General features: G+C 36.2%; 1 protein-coding gene across 14 annotated transcripts in view; it reads left to right on the forward strand.

Annotated features, from left to right (window-relative positions):
* Positions 1–5,271: 5,271 nt before the first annotated feature.
* GABRA2 (gamma-aminobutyric acid type A receptor subunit alpha2) overlaps positions 5,272–20,879 on the forward strand; it is a 151,308-nt gene continuing 135,700 nt past the window's right edge. For 2 of the 14 annotated variants that reach the window (XM_057302102.2, XM_057302103.2), the window contains exons 1-3: positions 5,272–5,311; positions 6,851–6,931; positions 9,377–9,492. In XM_057302102.2, coding sequence (XP_057158085.1) covers positions 6,861–6,931; positions 9,377–9,492 — 187 coding nt within the window. In that variant the 5' untranslated portion in view covers positions 5,272–5,311; positions 6,851–6,860. Of the gene's footprint in view, positions 5,312–5,441; positions 5,813–6,089; positions 6,325–6,344; positions 6,932–9,376; positions 9,493–20,879 lie in introns of those variants that run through there. The other 12 variants (XM_014344692.4, XM_034958861.3, XM_014344689.4 and 9 more) reach the window with 11 other exon arrangements.

The raw sequence follows: 20,879 nt of genomic DNA on the forward strand, positions 1-20,879 counted from the left end.
AAGGAGTGTGCAGAGAAAGCAGAGTTGAGACTGGAGGTATAAGCTATAATTTGAAGTCAGATGTGATATGCAAAAGAGTTTGCATCTTATACTGTTCTCAAGAAAACATTTTAGATGGCTGAGTGACACTATCAAAATTAGTTTTAGAAACATTTTTGTTGTTTCAATGGAAGACAGATTGGAGAAAACGAAGATCAGAGGCAGAGAAACTAATTAGTAGGCCACTGTTTATTAGTATTGCAGTATTCCAAGTGAGGATAGAGATAAGGCTATGGAATTGGTAATGAATAGAATGGTTCAGATGATGGATAGATAGGAGGTACTTTCTCAGCGATAGTAATTGTGTGTGTGTGTGTGTGTGTGTGTGTGTATGTGTACGGTACTGGTGGGTGGTTGAGAAAGAGTCTAGAATGAATATCTCCCAGTGTTCAGGATTTCCGTAGGAGAAAGGTGAAAAGGTAGAGGAAAAAAGGTATCTAAGCACTGATAGTCAGTGATGGACAGAGATAGAGCTCTAAGAGGTAACAGAATATGTCATAGCTAAGACTGCCCAAGGTCAGGCTCTGGAACCAAGGCTCCCAATTTGTATTCCAAAGTGCTTAACTTTACAAAGATCAGCAATTATTTATTGAGCATCTATGAGCAAGCCACTCTCTCAAATACAAAAAGTCTCTACCAAAGAGAAATGATCTATATTTAAAATCATTTGATATCCATAATTAATTTGCCATAGCATTACTCACTTTTTCTTAGAAATAATTGGTTTCTATTTTCTCTTTCATGTCGCACTGATTGACCATAAAATGCCCATAGCCTGATTATATTTTTCGTTTATTTCTTCACTATATATACCCTCTGTTCCTCTTGAGATGTAAGTGTTTTGATGCTATAAATAATGATACTGGAATAATCCTTCAGTTGGACCAATCTTATCCTACCTGAGGTGTTTATAAATGGGTTCAAATTAGGTCCTGGACTCGCTATGTTTTCTGATTTTGTTGTTCTTGTTGTTGCCTTTGTCTGAATAATTGCGCATGATAAGGTGCTATTACAAATAGTATAGTAGTTACGGAAACTCTGGAGCCATGTTGCCAGGGCTCTACTCCTTTTGCCAGCACTGTGAGACCTTGAGTCGGCTTAATATTTCTGTGTCTAAACCTTCTTATCAGTGAAATGGAAATAATAATAACTTCTTACTTTTGAAGATTAAATGAGTTAATACAAAACATTGAGAATGGAATCTAAGCTGTTATACCAATGAAGACATTACAGGTTTCCTTTTATTCTTGTCATTACTATGAATATCATTTAAAGGACATGTCTCACAGGTAAAGCTGCTGATCATGTAGCAGCTTATACTTCATTAACAAGCATAGTTTTCAATGAGGAAATTTTTGGTTTGAATTACCAGAGTTTTATCTTTGTTTTAGAAAGGAATTGATTAACCTAAAAATAAATTATACCTATAATTTCAAAAAAGGAAGGTAAAATAATTTTCTTACAAATAATTCTTATGTGTGTCTTGTTGTAAATTGTTTTAAAAATCTCAGAAACCACCAGGATATCCTGAATGCTTGATATATTCAATTTGCAAGTTGGATGAGAATTTGTAAAATTACTTGGTAAACAGAAAGTTACTAATTCTATTTGAAGAAGGTAATGTGAATAGTTTATCCAAGCTAATACACATGATATATTTAGCTCTAATGAAATGTGACCTAGATCCGTGAATGTAAGAGAGTAGTTTTGGAATTATTTGTTTGTGAAACTAGTTACTTCCACTTTACAGCTGTTTCTTCTCTCAGAACCTTGGGGCCTAACCCTCCATCTAAATGCAACATATGGGAAAAATAGAGCTTGACCAAGTCCTGGTTTTGAATTGATAATTGTCAGCTAAGAATTTGCACCGGTTTTGTTTCATTTTTGTCTTTCAGTAATGTGGTGAATATGTGAGAACTGACACATACTCCAGGTCCACTTTGAAATTAGTAAATAGTTCAATGGGAAAAAGTAGAAGATAATATTAAATTGTTTGAAAACAGAATAATCTGTGCTTCAGTTCCTGATTTTTCATAAATTTGTATTCTCATTCAAATGAATGAATCACATAGGAATGTATGTAGTTAAAATATACACAAATGTATTATATGAAATATGTGCTGAGAGTTTAAAAATTTAAATATAGTGAGATGCTATTCTTGTTGAAGTAATTATGATATTGCTCTTTAAAGCATGTAAAGATCACCATGATCCAATTCATGTAGTAGTAAGATTAAATGTATTTTGTAGAATTGTGGTATTTAAATGCTATCCTTATTAAAATATTCATGTCTATTTTTATTAGTTCTGATATATATTTATCTACAGATATATTAGCATATTTGTATATATGTATGTATGCATATAAGTGTACAATAAATATAGGTGTATTATATATATACATATGTAATATATATACTTCTATACACATATCACTCTATAGAAAGCTTAAAGATTAATGAAGTTCCCTAGGGCATATAAAGTAGTAGCTCTCTATAGCAGTAATGCTAGGCTGAGCTCTAAAAATGGAAGCTGTACAAAATATCTGTTCAAGAACATGAACAGTTTTTATAACAAATCTTAAAATTGTACAATATTGTGAGATGTCAGCTAATAAGAAATCAGACAAAACCAAGATCTCCCAATTCTTCAGCTTTCTTTTATTCATGGTCTTTATGTGGAAATTTCCTTAAGAATTTCAGCGTTGGGGTTGGGGAATATGTAAGAAGTGACCACCTCCACCCACCAACCTAATTTGTTGATCAGTAATTCAAAGAGGTTTGAAACAGAAGGTTTTGTGCTGCCCAAGACTGTATGGGAATGGATTTACTGGCAACCAATTAGTTGTCAATTATTCCTCAGGATTGGTTGCCTTAGGACATGCTCTGAAAGGAGTGGGTAGGAAGAGCTTAGTCACGACCCACACAGGCTGGCTCAGATCTCAGGCAGTTAACCTGCACTCTATCACAAAGAGCAGAGAAGAAAATCTGGCTGAGTTTGTCAGCTGTTTGAGGAAGCTGGATAATCCTCCAAATTTCCAGAGAAATTTGTCTGGGCTAGTAATACAACAAAATAGCAGTATAGATATGGCTAAACACCAGAAATCTGCTGCCCACAATCAGCTTTTCTAGTTCCATTTCCTTTAATGTGCTTTGAAGTTTAAGTTACAGCTATCCAACATTTAAAATTGTAAAACATTTTGTGAGAACTAAAAATCAAGGTTTTATAATGAAAACTTTTAAATTTAGTTTTTACTGTGGGTCATTCTTCAGTAAATGCATCTCTAAATTGGTGGGATGTAGTAACATACACTTACAGAAAAAAAACCCAAAATGGTGAAAAACATTCAAAGCAGCTTGAACTTTGTGAAGTGTCATATAAGAGGGTCATATGTCATTGAAATTACATATTTAATAAGGGTGCTAATGGGAAAAGCTAATTCCTCAGAACAAACAATTCCCATTGATATAAAAGTTGAATGAAAAAATTAAAACTAACATTTATAATTTGATATTAGAATCCAGGAGAAGACCTTATAAGTATTATAATAATATATGAATATATTTACAAAAATTGTGACATTCATTAAAGAAAAATTTTGTTGGAGCATAGCAATTAAGGCTGGGAAGAAACCATACACTGCTTAACTTCCATTATCAAAATATCAACAATTTATTAGTAATATAAATGGAGAGGTGATAGAGATTTTAATGAAGATTGACTCACAGAAATGGAAAATAGGAAAATACAGTAGCAAGTGAACTGTTCATGCCAAGTATAAGATACTTAGGTTCTCTGGTTGCAAGGTTTTAAATGGCATGCTTTTTATCTTTGTGAATTTCAATTAGACTGCAATGGGCAAGTCAGGAAAAGAATATTAATGATGGAGGAGAGAGCTGGGTGGTGTTCCATTCTTCACAGAGCAAGCTAAATAAGAGAGCGAATGTTTGTTTAGGTTGTAACATATTAAATGTTCATCCAGAAAATGGTGATTAATAGATTAAAAAGGACAGCTGGAAATATTTACAATGTAAAGGTTTTACTCTCCTCCCATAATCTTCAAAGCAAAGCTAAAATTTACTGTAGATTAGCAGTGCCTGTTAGAAAAACTGCACCATCTAGGAAAAACATCTGAATTTTTGGTGCATAACTAACAAAATTGAAGTGTTTGGCACATATTGACTCTGAATGTAAAATGACAGAAACATATCAGCATACTTATCTCTCTTTTTTCCTTTAAATTGTCTAACGTTTATAACAACTTCTGGAGGAGATAAACACTGGCTCTGCTTTGCCTTAGTAAAATGTGCATAACATTCTGTCTTCTGTGCAGTACAGAAAGGAAAATGTCCCCCCCCCCTTTTTTTTGTTCAAGTTGCACGTTTGGATTTTATCGCCTCAGATAAAACAGAACAGAAATGAGACAGATCAAACACACAATGCTGAAAGTGTAAGATGGGACTGGAATTCCAAGTCCCTTTGCCAGCAAAAAGCCCTAAAGGGGGAAAACCTCAAACGTTGTTACCTTTCCTCCCACTGGGGAATGAGTTGCAGAGGTAGTAGAAACACAGCAGGTCCGTTTTTGCTCCTGGGTAATGTAAACTTTTTGGAGCTGTTGATTGAGTTTGATCACCTGCTAGGGAGGGCGCCTGTGAAAAGAGGTTGGAAAAGGATTGCTGGAAGTGAGCGGGAGGTTTCCCAAGGTGTGTGTGTAATCTGCAAATGGACTTTACTGACTGGCTCAAGGGAATTCTCCAGCTCTCAGAGCTTTCAGGGGAAATCGGTCTTTATTGCAGGAGTGTGAAGGAATGAATGGTATATCAGGAGGGTTAAGGAATCAGATAAACTTCCTGCTGTCTGATTTCACGCAACATGCTTTGAACTTGGTCCTGCGTGGATGCGTTGATGACTAAGTAAAGGCGTGATTAGTCCCCTTGCCCTCCAGCAGGAGCGGAACCTCTTTACCTCTTAGCAGCCACGTCGCTCCACAGTAGGGTGATGTTGGGGGACGGGCGGCAGGGCGCGGCCCCAGGTATCTAGGGCATCACAGCCACACTGCATTCCCGACTTTACACCAACACCCACCAGCAGCCCTGTCAGGAACCTTGGGGCCTCTCGGAAGCCCCAGCAAGCGGCCTCGGGGAGCAGCCCGGGGCTGCGCTTGGGCTCCGCTCCTCCGGGGAGGTGTGGGCGAGGGGAGCGGCGCTCCGAGCGCACCCAGGCGCCCGACGCCGCCCGGGTCTGCGCCGCTGCTAGTGCCAGGCGGGCGACGGTCAGTTACCAGGGATCGAGGGATAGAGGCAGGGGAGTGTGTGTGTGTTGGGGGGGGTGGGGGGGCCCTGCCTTCCCGGGAACCTCCTTAGCCCGCCTACCCGGCCTGACTCCTCCTCCTCCAGGCGCGGGGCTCGTGCCCGCCACCGCCGGCGCGCACCGCGCCTCCGCCCGCGTCCCCCCAATTTCCCCCCCGGCCCCAGCTCCTGTCATCGTTTTCCCCCTCCTCCTCTTCCTCCTCCTCCTCTTCCTCCTCCTCCGCCCATCACCGCCACTACTAACGCCTTCGCCTCCTTCTACACCTCGCGCCGCCGCCGCGGCTCCTAGCGCTCCTCTCCGGCTTCCACCAGCCCATCGCTCCACGCTCTCTTGGCTGCTGCAGTCTCGGTCTCTCTCTCTCTCCCTCTCTCTCTCTCTCTCTCTCTCTCTCTCTCTCAAGTTTCCTATCTCGTCAAGATCAGGGCAAAAGGAAGAAAACACCGAATTCTGCTTGCCGTTTCAGGTAGGGTCGCACACGTTGGTCCCGATAGAGACCCTTTCCTGTTTGTCTTTGCCTGACGTGCATGCCTCATCTCCCCCAACCCCACTTTCAGAGGCTCCCTGGAAACGGAGGAGGCTCAATTCCCCCACCTCCCTCCTCCCCAGCGCACTTAAAAAATAATTTCGATACTTATCACCAGAAGCATATTTGCAACTACAATAAAATCCAGGACACCTGCTCGGCAGCACGTTAGCCTGGCTCTTTTATAGTCTTCAACTTTGCTCACTGTGATTACCGCTGCCTGCCTGGCTGGTGTTTGCTGCCGGAGCCTCACGCGCCTTCTCTTATTGTGATCCTCGGCTCCAGAGCAGCTGTCAAACGCGTCGTTTCGCAGCACTTGATCGGAACCCGGCTGCCTCTAAGACTTGGTCTTGGGCAACCGTGGGTGGGCAGGAAGGGAAATTATTTATTTTATTTTGTTAAGGGGAGTGAAGAAAAGAAGACGTGAGGACCGCAGTTCACTGTAATGTAGAGTAATTGCAAAAGTGGGCTGCCTGCCCCTAGCTTTTCCCGCTGTGGTTGCGGAGGTGGTCTTGGTTGAGGGGGTTGTGGCGTGAAGTACCCATCTCTCCTCTCCTCTCCTTTCCTCCCCTCCCCTCCTTTCCTCCCCTCCCCTCCAACCCATTCCCTTTCCAGCTGCTATGCCAGTTTAAAGTCCAGGGTGTTATTATTACATGTGTGCGCAAAACAGTGTTTGCTGATGATGAGGCTGGGGGACGTTCCTGGCAGAGAGAAGTCTGATTACTTGGTCATCTTGCTGTTAAAGAAAGAAAGAAAGAAAGAAAAAACGAAAGAAACAGAAAGGAAAAGGGTGGGGGTGGGGGTCCATAAAAAAGAAATCGTCTCTCAATCATCAAGTCCTACACACAGTCCAGGAAGTAATCTCCATAGCTTTAACACGAATCCCTAACTAAAAGGATATTCTTTGGGGTTACTTGGATAGTGGAACTGAAGGCAATTTTAAGTGTATTTTGTTTTTCATTCCATGGCTTTGTAAAGAGCGGCGGTGATGAAGACAAAATTGAACATCTACAACATGCAGTTCCTGCTTTTTGTTTTCTTGGTGTGGGACCCTGCCAGGTGAGATATTTATTGTATTTGACTATTTTAATTCAGGGCAAAGATGTGTTTCTTGTAGGCCATTAATGCTTTTGAAAATCAAGGGTGTTTTAAAGAATTATTTCTCAGAAAAGGGGGTGTATGGGGAAAGTGAACTATGAAGTAGTAGACTGTAAAAACTTCACTGCTTCTCGTTCTCAGTGATAAGATCCAAAAGCAAACAGAAACACTTTCCATGCAGAACATTCACAGAAGAAAAGAAAATCCTTTCAATGACATATTCCTACAAGGAACTGAAGTGATTAATTATAGGCACTTATAATATAACACCAGGATTCGATAAGGAAGCCAAGTTTTCCTTCGAGCTGACAGAAAAGTACCAGCTAAGTGATTTGAGTGTTAACTAATTTTTTTTTCCTTTTTCTTTTCTTTTTTTAATGGTATGGCTCCTTTAGTCACCATAGAAAACCCAAAAGATGTGTGAGTCTTAAACCTCTAGGTGGAGGTAGTATACAACTTCACAATCACAAACAATGAAACAAAAGCTAGATTTATTAATCATCAACTTTTTGCATTATTAAGATTTTTTTCTCAAATGCTTACAGTCAGGAGTACTGATTTAAAATATGTAATGAATTTTCTTTTGCCTATGCTATAAAAACATGAAATTAATTTTTATTGCTTTCAGTAACTTCATTTTATTTTGTAGACTTTCCTGATTTTCATCATCAGTGGACATCTTTTCTTTAATGCCTTTAGGATATGATTCTCAAAATACCAGAAGACTTAAGATACAAGTTTTATAAGAATGTTCTTGTAACTATTTATTTTTAAAAATCTAATAAGTCTTTATTATACCTTTATTTCTCTTTTAACTTTTTATTTTATTGTCCAAGTAATGGTCAAAGTATGAAAACATTTCTTAGAATTGAGACACCATCTATCTCATAAAGCCTTGTTTTTATTTGGAAAATATCTACTAATTTAATGACTACATATTGATTTGAGAAAGAAAATATAAAATGTGATTAAGAAACACTTTCAAATGAAAATATGTGGAACTTTATGAACATCTTAGTTATTGGTTTTAAAATTAGCTTAAGTAGGCAATACAGAAACTTTTGAGGCTAGAGGGTATAAAGTGATACACTTATTTAATTTGTAGATGTTTATCTTCATTTGAATATTTTAATATTTTCTCTGCTCTTAAGACAGTATTTGTTTGAAGTTGGTTACCAGTTTTTGATGTATCGTGACTATTTATAACTACTAGGTCTGTAATCATTTAAACGCAAATGGACACTTTTAATAATATTTTATACAATGCACCTTGATCAGAATGTAATTACATATTGTCTTTTATTTTAAAATAGTGGACAATCCATGATCAACTAATAATCATTGAAAATCTCAGTGTTTAACCATACTTCTCTCAACTAGTTTTCTGTTCTATATTTGACCAGTAATGCTTATGCCAGTATTGTATTCTATTATATAAATGATTCTTTTTTGGAGCCAGCAATTTAAATCTCTGATTCATTCTGAGAAAAAAAAAGACAATGAAAAGGGACATTCTGTTTTATACATTTAGTTGCTTCTGCAACAAATTGCTGCATGTCACAGAATCAGGTGTTTGGCTTTATGATGGAGAAATAATGGAGAAAATCACAATTTCTAAAGCTTTTCTGGTGATATTTTAAGACCATTTGTTCTTTCTACAAAATTGTCACCAAAACAAAGTAACTAGGCATTTTAATCTTTGCAATATTGCTCTTCTCAGAGGCCAATCAGGAAGAACTAGGCTCTAAGGATCTCTGCAGCTGTGTATGTGTTGCTGATGCTTTCAGAGCCCACCTCCACCTCCTGGCTACATGGAGCCTGGCACATAGCCAGTGGAGTTTCCCTGATGCTTATATTGCACTTGGCCATTGGGTGGAGGTATACCCAAAGTAAGGAAAAAATCCTGATTTAAAAGAGAAAAATACATATGAAAAAGAAAGACACTTATGAGAGAGATAGAAAATATATTTACCTCCAAAAAAGCAATTTATTTTCCAATTAATATTGAAAACGGTTATTTCAGGAGTCTGTTTGATTATTGGAATTTTCTAACTGTAGAATAACAATACTAATAGTGTTTGCATGTGGTAATCTACAATCATAATATATCCCAGGAGATGGATTTAGAAAGAAAATGAATAGTCCACATAAAATGTTAAAGGGGCAAGAATCTCAAATAATGTTAACATCAAACTTCTGATAATCTACTATTTAGAATCTATTTCAATTTCATGTTTACCTTTTTTGAAGACATACCGATATTTATAGAAGTTAAAAAAAAAGGAGGAAAACGGGTGGTACTAATAGCTCAGGGAGTGTTAAAATTTAAATTAAGGAAGAAAAGCATGTTGGCATTTGCAAAACACACATATGTATATATATCAGCTTTTAAAATTATCTGTTTAGGTTGGTGCTGGCTAACATCCAAGAAGATGAGGCTAAAAATAACATTACCATCTTTACGAGAATTCTTGACAGACTTCTGGATGGTTACGATAATCGGCTTAGACCAGGACTGGGAGGTAAAAATAGTTTTCCTCTTTTAAAACTCTCGTAAAATAATGCCTTTAAAAGTTAAGGGTAATATTCCTATTTTAATACTTTTATATATGAATGCATCACTGTGTATATAAAATTATAGAAAATAGAAAGTAAGATATATGAAAAAATATTATCTGTGATTCCTTTTATACATACATAATGTATTTAACATATCTTTCATAGAATGCCTAAAGTCATATGGAGCCCAGACTTTCTGCATGAATAGTTTTTAAATTAACTTTCTCACACTTAGAGTATGTTAAAATCTAGCATTATTGAGCAGATATACATATGAAAGTATATTTCATGTGTAAAGAAAGTATATTTACTTTCTTTGATCATATTTTCATGTCAGCTCAGATACACAGAAATGAGGAACATAAAAAATTTAAGAATGTAGTGGTTGTATTTTAACGAATACACTTTTTGGCATTCTATGATGATACTTCTTTACACTTGCATGTGATATTTCTAGAATACAGCACAACTTTGTTATTCTTGAAACTTTCAAAGACATTTCAGATATACGTTAGACATAGGTCTAAATTTTTGGATTGTGGCACAGTTTGATTTCAAATTTAAATATTTTTTATTCAGAAAAATAAAATAAATATTCAGAAAATTTTTCTGAATATTTATTTTCAGAAAAATAAATATATTTTTCTTCGAAAAGGGAAAGAAAATTTGGCTTGGCTAATATGTTAAATTTTAATGATCACGTTTATCACTTGTTTGTTTCATAATCATTAAGACATTTAGTTTCACAGTTAATTCAAAATTAAGACAAATTAGTTGAACAGTTGATACTAATACAAGATTTATGTAGTTAACCTGGTTATTGCCGGGTTTGGTGACTTTGCAATGCTAAGTTGCTGGAAAAGATTTGTATTAGTCTGACTAAATTCCTGAATATTTATGCAAATAATTCTTTTAAAAATATGAGTTTTGTTTATATATATATATATGTTAGGCAATTGTATGGTTTGGGTTGTCCATGGGTAAGAAAAAAGTTGGAAGAGACCCAACTGGTTCAATAATATGCCATTTAATTTCTATTAGTTTTTGACTTGAATCCCTGAGTGATATCTTACATTTTAAGAGAGAAATCCCAGAGAGGAATAATGTTCACAGGTATGACACATTGTATCCTGAAGGAAGAATTCAATTGTTTAATATATGCTCAGTTTCTAATAGGAAAAATAAAAAGGAAAAGAATATCTGATTAGTAATTAATATGCCTAACAAGCATGAACATAAGGAGTTACTATCCAGGTTAACATATGTGGCAATGAACTATTGGCCAAACTTGTGTAAGATAAGTAAGCCTAGTAAGTAAGAAGTAAGGTTCCCATAATTCACAATCGTGGTTTAAGAGGCATATTGCACTAAGGCAGATTTTTTTCATAAGGCATAGATCATATTATTTTTAAATAAATCATCTGCTGTCAAATTTTAAAATATCCAAGTTAGCCTGTAGACTTTGTCTCTTTGAATTTTTACGAGGAATATTTATCCTCTGGGTATATGGTTAGGTAGTAGAAACTACCTGTTTGAGGACTTATGTATTGCCATTGATCTCCTTATATTTCTTTTGTAAAATCTTGCATCTTTTTTATTTCCAACGCTTGCATTCAAATAGAGATTTACATTACCTTGTTAATTAGGTTAATGCAATACATGAAGTGGCTTTTCTTGAGTTATTCTCTTCCTTCCTCAATCCTCTGATATTGAACATATGCTAATATCTCACAGTCAGGTCAGTCTTCTTTTAGCTTTATACTCCTTTTCATATGTCACTCTCTTCTCTTGATCAAGTGCCAACAGTGGCTCCCCATTTCCTTTGGTAGATGGTGGCGAGGGATAGTGGAAGGAACATATTCCTTGGAGGCAGACAGGTCTAGACTGGAATTCTGCTCCATCCACACACAAAGCTGTGCCTTGGCCATATCACCTCTCTTTCTGTGGCTGTGATATAGTTACCTTTAGGGTTGTTGAGTTGATTATATAAACAAAAAGTGTACACAAAGCATGTGCTACATATTGGCATTTCAATGATATCAATTCTTTCTCTCCTCCCTTAAACTGCTAATTTAACAAGGATTTCCACAGTCTATTTCTCTGGTTTCATTTACCACTTTACCCCACCTCCAATTCTTCCTGCCTTTCAAACACATCTATTTATTTTCTCTTGATAATTCATGCTCATCTATTCCTTTGGCTTTTAGTCATATGATCTCCTCTGACTGGAATCATTTTTTCCTCATCCCTTCTGCTTACCTAAACTCTACCTTTCCTATGCAAATCATCTTAACACCAGTTCTTTTTAGTAAAGATCTTTCTTAACTGAATTGAAGCACCCAGATGAAATTTTCTCTCAATTTTTTTTAACCAGTCACTGGCACTATGTCTCCTGGTACATATTATGTGCTATCATATATGATTTATTACCATTTTATGTTTCTCTTGTTACCCTATTAAGATTCGAAGCTCATTGAGTCAAGATAGTGTATAATAAATCCTCCTTTCTCAGCAACTAAATATTGATTTGCATATTGTGGTCATAAAATAAATGTTGATGCTTGATTAACTTTTCTGTGACCAGCTCATTGTCTGGAAAATGGGACTACCCATATCTGGCTGACCTTTTAGTTAGGAATGTTGAGGTGGTATGTTGAGTATCGCTCTTAATGAAGAGAACTTTGCTTTAGACTGGAGATTTAGTAAAATCCTGGTTCTGGGGCTAAGCAGTATGTGACCTTTCAATCGCTAGCCTCTCTGGATCTATATTTGTCATCTGTGAAACAGGATTTCTAATGACATTCTTAAATTTTTTATGAATATTAAATATAATATATGCAATGAATTTAGCATAGCGACTGGCATTTAGTGGACAGTTAATAAATGACAATAACTAAAAGACTTTGAAGAACTTGCTAAATGTACTGTTTCAAGTTTAAATTATTATCATGATTACCTCTGCATCCAACATTTTTAGTCTGAATGCGCACATGTCGTTTCAAATAGAAAACTCAGGGAAATTACCTGTATCATTATTTCCCAGAAATGAATAATAAGGGAAAAATGGGCTCAATTTGATTTTAATGTATCAAACTGCACATCTCTGTTGATGGATAATCTATTTAATTAGTCTCAATTGCTATTTTCTTTCCTTTATAACTATGATATAAATGAGTACATAGAAAAGAGGAACCGGTTTTGAACTATGAGTTAGAAAAATTGTTCTTTTCACCTGGCTCTATCATTACTAGCTCTTATTGTAGACATTTTGAGCCTGGATATTTTCTTTGGGAAAATGGGAATAATAGAATTTTATTCTGAGAGAAGGAGAGTCCATTGTGATTCATTTATATGACAAAGATTATATAATATATTGAGTAAAATATTTTAAGGCATTTAACGATTAATAATAGATCCCTTTAAAAATTTAAGTCAGAGCATGCCCCTCAACTGCTCAGATCCTTGCAATGGTGTCCTATTCATTCAGAATAAAAGTTGGATTTATTTCTTGTGGCAACCTGCAAGGCCCTGCAAGGTTTTTCTCCCCACTCTTTCTTTAACCTCACCTCACACAACTCTCCCTCTTGCTAACATCGCTTCAGTCACATTAGCTTCCTTCCTGCTCTTTGAACACACTGGGATACTCTGTGGAGCCTTTTCCCTGCTTGTATTCTCTTCCCTGGTGTATCCACTGATCTCACCTTCTCAACGAGGTCAACCCTGACCAACTTAATGAAACTCCAACCTGTCTACCCATCAGCAATCCTGATCCCTTTTGCCCAATTTCATTTTTTCTTTGTGCTTCTTTAGCACTTTATATATATATATGTGTGTGTGTGTGTGTGTGTATGTGTGTATATATATATATATATAATTTATTACCATTAATTGCACATTTTTGTCTCTTTTGCTAGAATGTATGCTCTATGAGGTCAGGGATTTTTGCTTGTTTTGCAGCTTGATTCACTGATATATCTATCCTAAGCATCTAGAACCGTGCCTGGCACATAGTAAGCACTCAACAAAATATCTCTTGAATGACTTTCCATTTTATTAGTTGATTTCATTTTTGCTTTCAGTGTGCCACCATGAAAATGATCAACTATAGAGTTGACTTCATCCTTAAAATCAATGGAGTGATTATTTAATCACTACACCAGCCTCTCACTATTAACACCAATATATTTTAAGTTGATTTCTTGGTGAATTGGGATAATTATTACACCAATTACTCAGACTCCTGATTTACAGTACCTGTGATTCTGCCATGAACTAACTGTGTGATTTGAGTGATTCATTTATCCCATCTATGACTTAATTTACTCATCTGTGAAGTGGGAGGAGGAGTTCCACTGATTCTATTTATATCTCGCAGGAATAGTATATGGCTCAAGTACATTGAAATTCTTAAGAAAGCGCAATGTGACATACAATTGATAGGAATTAGTATTGTTAGGTATAGCAGAGGAGAATTCTTCAAGGAGAATATTATGTTAGAAAGTAATATTCTTTGAAAAACATGTCAAGAAAATATTGGTAGGCCTTATGCATTTGGTAGTCTTATTTCATTGTGGGCCTGAAAAATTGACATGGCATTGCCTCAAAATCTTATCTAACAAGACTGTAGATGCAGATTAGCTAGAATTAATAACTGTATCAAGTCTTCTCTTTGTCTTCAATTTAGTCATCAGAGCTAACAAGTCGGGGTATCTCCCATGGATTTTTCTATTTCAGAGGAGGCTTTCACATTGTTAAATGAATAAAAGGAGCAACATTTGTTATTTCGGATCAATTTTATAAGGTCATTGGAAAATTGAATGTGTAGACAGGCCTCATATATTTATGATAGCTGGCATCCACATGATCAAGAGTAACAACTATTAGCTATGACAAGCCTTGGAATCTAAATTATAGATTCAGCCTGGAAAATCTAGATTGAGTACCATGCTTAACTGCATTTTGAAAAACTGTTTCGAGGAGGTTGGCTAGTTAGAACCACCCTCTCCCAACCTGGTACTTTTGTTTTATACTCTAAAACCTTGAAGATGCTTTATGCTTAAAAATCATGAAAAACTTGAGGTCTGAACACAGACTTAGAGTATGATGGTCAGTTTTCAACTTTACTCTTGGATATTTATCCTTAGACTGTGGAGAGATGTATGATAACATGTTTCCATGGATTTTATTACTCCTCAAATTTATAAAAAAATGAAATAGAGGCTATTGAGTGGGCAAAAATTAATACCAAAAAATCTGATCTCTCCCAGAACCTAAGAGGAATTCTGACCTCAAAAGAGCATTGTATTACTTCATGAAGTAATGGTTAAGATCAGTGCCTGCTTTTGAATTCTGTTCCTATTATATATTAACTATATGACTTTCAGCACATTGCTGAACCTCTCCTTGCTTCAGTTTCTTTATTTGTAAAATTACAAGGCTTATTGGTTTGTTGAGGGCTTATTTTACTTTTTACATCTAATCCCTTTGTACAGTGGCTGGCAAACAGAGTAAGAACTCAATACATGTAGAAATTATTATCGTTATTGTTGGTTCTACTACCACTTCTACTAGAAATGAAATAGAATATATCAACCCATGTCGCATTTAATTTATAAAAGCTTTGACTTCCAAAACATGATAAACTTGGGGCATACAGGATCCAGCTTTAAAGAAAGAAGTTATTTGTGTGTTTCTTATGCATTCAGTCTTATTGTGTGGGCACATCTTTGTACATGAACAAAACCCCTGAAAACAAAACCAATGAAAAAGATGATGCATTTATCTTCACGATTACTGTCATGACATATAAAAATTTGGCACCATCAATTCAAGATAATGAATTTGCCTATAGAAGCAAAGCTGTATTTACAGAATAAAAGCTCATTATATGATATAAATGATGATTTTAGGGACATATTATAAAATTGAAAGCATAGTCACCACCCTAACCTGGGATATACCAGACACTTCAACAGCAAAACCTCTGAGTCTTGAAACTTTAGAGTATATATCCTGATGCTTGATCACATCATACTTATCTTTATGGTTATGGGTGGTGGAGACATCGAGAGAGAGAACATGCTGAGAGTGGTTTGAGATCTCAGTATATAAAACTGTGGAGGCGAGGGGAAGATAGGGAAAGGTAGGTTGCAAGATGAGTAGAAAGAAGAGATTGAGCTGAGCTGTTAAGTAGTTCTAGCCTCAGATGAAGGCAGAGTAAACTCCAGATGTTAAAGCTTCTGCTTCTTTGAAAAGCTGTGATGTTTGGCATTCTCCTCAATCAGGCAGCTGCAGTCAAGGCTGATGCTCCTTCAGAAGCATGAGGCAGCTGAGAATCTAGTCTCTCTGCCTTTCAGACTCAGATTCCTGGGGTCTCCTAAAGTTCACTGAGTAGGATAACCTTCAGAATAAGCCTTCCGCATAAGAAGATTTCAGAGCCCTTTCATGCTCCACATGAGATCCACCCACTAGGCTGCCTAAAGGTCACAGGGAACACTGCATTTTATTATTTCATGAGTGAGAAAATGAAAATAAATTGGGATGATTTCGCACGTATGTAAATAGCTTTTAATAAAAGTGTAAATGACTGATATCAAGTTATTTGTCATTTCCTATTTATTTAAATTTACTTTGTGGGAGGCATGAGACATGTGCTTGGCTGCCTGAAGTGGGATGCCACTGGGGAGGCTGGAGACTTGTGGACACAGCTTTCAGAGTCAGTTTCTTGAATTTTGCCTGGGGGCTATCCCACTTCTCTCCATATGGCATGGAAATAGCATGCTGATGGACTTCATCACAGTGCATGCTAGGTTAAACTAGAAACACGGTAATGTTAGGTACAGCTTTTTGTGATGCTTTTTAATATTTTGAGGCATGACTAACAAGCATCTTATTGTTTCTGCATACACCTCACTGTGTGTTGCTTGCCCACTCCTTGCTGCAGAATGGGACTAAGATAGGCTTCTTAGGAAATAGTTAGGGTGAGGTAGTTTTGCAGAATTTTTTTCTCAGTTGGTTATTTTAACCAGATATATAGCTTGTGATTGTTTTATAGGAAAGGCAGACTGAATATGTGGCAGTGCTGGTATGTATTATATTAGATAGAAGCACTTTCTCCCCATACAGCAAGTGTCAGGCAAAATTCAAGGTGATGTCAGTAAAGTGCATGGCCCAGAAAATATTGCCTACTTTTTTTTTTTTTTTTGAGGCAGAATCTTGCTATGTTGCCCAGGCTGGAATACAGTGGACTCAATCTCAGCCCACTGTGGCCTCCACCTCCCGGGCTCAAGTGATCCTCCCACCTCAGTCCCCTGAGTAGCTAGGACCACAGGTGTGTGCCACCACACCCAGGTAATTTTTAAATTTTTTGTAGACACAGGATCTCACTATGTCTGGTCTTGAACTCTCGGCTTCAAGTGATCCTCCCACTTTGGCCTCCCAAAGTGCTGGGATAACAGGCATGACCCACTGCGCCTGGCCACTACCCATGTTTTAATGAACTAATACTAGTGTTTTGTTTTCATCTGAAAACATTTTTGGTGAATAGCAGTTGGTTTTTTCAACCATCACTGTTGTGAAGGTGTTGTCCTCAGTCATAATTTTGAGGGATGCTTACTTTGGCTGTTTCAGGCACAAGCATGCCTCACTCACTGTATTTTTTCCCTGTAGCACTTCAGCTCAGATGCAGTCAAAGTTTTTGTTTCTCTCCCCCTTAATACACAGTGGATAAATTGGACCATAAGCATGACTGATCCATTTGTTTTAGTGTCCTATTTTGATTGCTACAGATAAATCACCTTGTAGAAATCTATATTGGTAGTGAAGATAGTGAAATGAACAGATTGGCCAGTAAACAATTCATTACTTTTCAATGTGTTAACATGGAAAGAGTCAAATGAAATTATTCTAGTATTTTGTTCCTTAAAATGTGTATTGAAAGAGTGTGATATGCCAGCCACTCTACTCTGCAGGATATAAAGACATACAAGGTGTGGTGTTGGTCTTCCTGGAGATGAGGTCCCTCAGGGGGAGATGAGGCATGTACACTGTCATTCTCAAAATAGCTTGAAACCACAGAACACATGGTCCATTATAAGAACATTCTATTGAAGTTTAGAGAAGTAGGAAATGATTTTTACTTGTACCATTTAACTGGAGTTAGCCAAGTTTTGTAGCTGTAAGTATAGCTCATTCATTCAACTGTTTCTTACTAAGGGCTTAGGATTTGCCGGGTACTATTTTAAATGCTGGAAATACTATCACGAGCAAGACCCAGTCTGCATAAATTCATATCACACCATATTTTGGCTCGTTCTGGCTTTCATGTGTTCTAGGCACTGGTTTCTTCTTTCTCTTCTTAATTAAGAATTCTGTATAACCACTCTGTGTTTTCTTTATTGAACTTTAAGTATTCTGTCATAAAGGGAAGAGTGATTTCTGGTATATTTACTGTGAGGCGGAGAATTATGATATCTACAGAAGAGTGTAAGGCTCAGAGAGCACATTTTTCTATGTCTGTAGCAGGGATGTCGAGGGTGTTTAAGTGTGGCATTCCCAAAAGTACTAAGACAGTGTTAATTCCAATAGAAACTTCCGGATTCTCCTCAATTATCTTCTTTAGAAAAGCTTATTTGTTTTGAGCTACAGGTAAAAGAAAAAAAAACTAGACATGAACAGCAAAATGAAAAACTTATGAAGAGTTATATGATGAGAATTATATTTATTTCTTCTAAATATTTAATGTTGTTAACACAGAATTCTGGAAATTTTTGTTTTTAACTTAAAATACCCTCATCCCATGAGGTACAGATCTTATCATTTACAAATAAGGTATTATAAGAAGAAAATTAATGTTTAAACATTAAATGATTTTATACAGAAGCTCATTAAATTAGGGATATCAACTTATCATCAGATACAGATCCCTTCAAATTATTCACTGGATTTTGCAGTTTAAGTAATTAGCATTAGTGGTAGTTTTGTTATTTTTGTGTTTTTATTATACCTTTTTAAGATGCAATCTTAATTTGATCTTACCTATTTCACCTTCTCTATATTCCTTGTTGTTTATTTCAGTATTAAAACATGTTAAAAATTGAAAATGGTTTCACATAATTTTTTTAAAATAGTATTCTGTCATGAGAGCATCCATTTAATAAATATTTTTATTAACATTCAGATTGTCACAAACTTATTAGGGGAGTGAATGCAAAATGTTTCAGGGATATGTGTGATGCCATTATTTTTTGTATAGAAGCATATCAGTATTCTTAGAGAATATGATTAATTAGGGCATTAATAATTTGATTTAAAACATAATAAAAAGTAAGATGTCCCTTCTGATATATATAAGTATGCATATAGTAGTCATCAAAAAATATACTAAAATAAGGTCATAATATTTTCAAATATTTGGTGGAGATGGTTAGCAAAGTCTAATAACTTTGTGGATATTTCAGGAATATACTGAAACACATGAGTATTTCGATATAATGGGTAGTACAATTGGATTTTGTCTGTGAGTAGAGGAGTAGAGTTACATCTCCAGGTTAAGGAAAGTTGAAGAAGGTATAAAAATTACAAATGTCTCCAAGTAGTACTACAAAATACGTTATTTAGATTATGTTTTATAATGGGACCTAACATATTTTAGTAAGTATTGGATAGGCATTTGGTTTCCATTATGTTGGCAAAGGGATCAGATGCTTTTAGAATTAGGTATGTTTAAAACTTCCCAGGACATAAGATAACTCCAGATTTGAACTGGAAGGGTTTAGAGGAGGAAGACAAATGTCATGGGGGACTTTTAGAAAGAGATGGAAGATTTCCTGTTTTAATTACTTGTGAAGATTTTAGATTTTGTGCAAAAGATGCTGAGTTACTAAGATTTTTTGGTTGGAGAGTTCAAATTTTTTCAATTACATGCATTTTTTAAGGGTCATTACAATAGAATTCAGTAAGTTAGCAATAGTCAGAGAATCAGGGTAAATAGAACAAATTCACTGTTGTTACTGTGATTATATAGAGAAACTCTTCAAAATTTTCAAGAAAAAAATAGTGGGCTAAAATGCCACTTAGGTTTGCAAGGAAGATTAAAATTTGGATACCACAAGAGAGGACATCTTAATTAAAAGAAAACGGAATTGCAAGGCTGGTGTTCAGGTCAGGTAGCGGGGAGTATGGGAGGATAGATTTAATTAGCTATCTAGGGCATGTAAGGGTAATCATTCAAGCAAAAAATGGGAAACCAATGATTGTGCTTAGTAGACTTGCAAAATAATTGTGCAACACATATTCGAGTAAAAGAAACTTCGGAATCTTAAGAGACTAAATGGGGCAGGCTTTAGTAAAGCCTAATACATACATATTTATGTATGTAAAAATATCATACAACAATGGGAGTTAATGTAGAGTCACTTTTAAGGAAGCAGAGGATTTCTAAGACAACAGTAATTAAAACTGAGGATCCTTTTATCATTTTGAGTAGTTTTGGCTTAGTGGCAATTATAGAGTTGCAGGATCAGAGATAACTAACAAGAAAACCATATATAGAACCATATTATTAGTAATAATTATATTAAAATATGTCACCATTTAAAATAGATTAAATGTCATAAGTTGACTTATTATTATTCCAGTACATACATCAGAATAACAGTTATCTGAACTCTTGAGGGAGAAAAGACAATGTAGTAGTGAGGAGAATATTGCTGTAACAGATTCATTTCAACTTTCATTCCTTCAAGCTTCCCTGATAATCTGCAGGGCTCTAGGAGGTATTTTTGGCTGCTGCCAAATTGATGGCACAATTAATATCTTTAACAGGGAGGGTCATTTAGGATTTACATTACAATCGGTGAAATATAGGGGTGATGAAAAGTTCCATGGAATACAGTTGCTGACTCAGGATGAAGATGTTTACATTCAGATGCTTGTTACACAGATGTTCACCGCGTTTGCCATTCTCTTTTAGCTGCTACCCCACCCAGTCTGGTCTTTGTCATTTTTGGTGACAGCTTCTAATACAGTCATCTCAGCCTCAGATATCTGATTGCCACCAGTTCCAGGGGGCAGCTGCAATTTCTACCTGTGTTGCCACTTCATTGGAACAGCTGGGATGTTAAGCAAAATCTATCAACACAAGGAAATTGGGCAGGTGCACGTTTAAGTGAGTGGATATGAAAATTACTGGGGTGAAAGCAGATGTCTCTTCATCAAATCCCTTCCCTTTAGGGAACAGTTTGTGGCCTGTTATCTCTGTAATTTTCCCCACCCTCTTAGAGAGGGTGGTGTAACACTTTACATACTTCTGTCTGAAGACATTATAAAAGGATATAATAATCTCAAGTGG

This window comes from Pan paniscus, chromosome 3 (assembly GCF_029289425.2).
Source record: "Pan paniscus chromosome 3, NHGRI_mPanPan1-v2.0_pri, whole genome shotgun sequence".
Classification (NCBI taxonomy): Eukaryota; Metazoa; Chordata; class Mammalia; order Primates; family Hominidae; genus Pan; species Pan paniscus.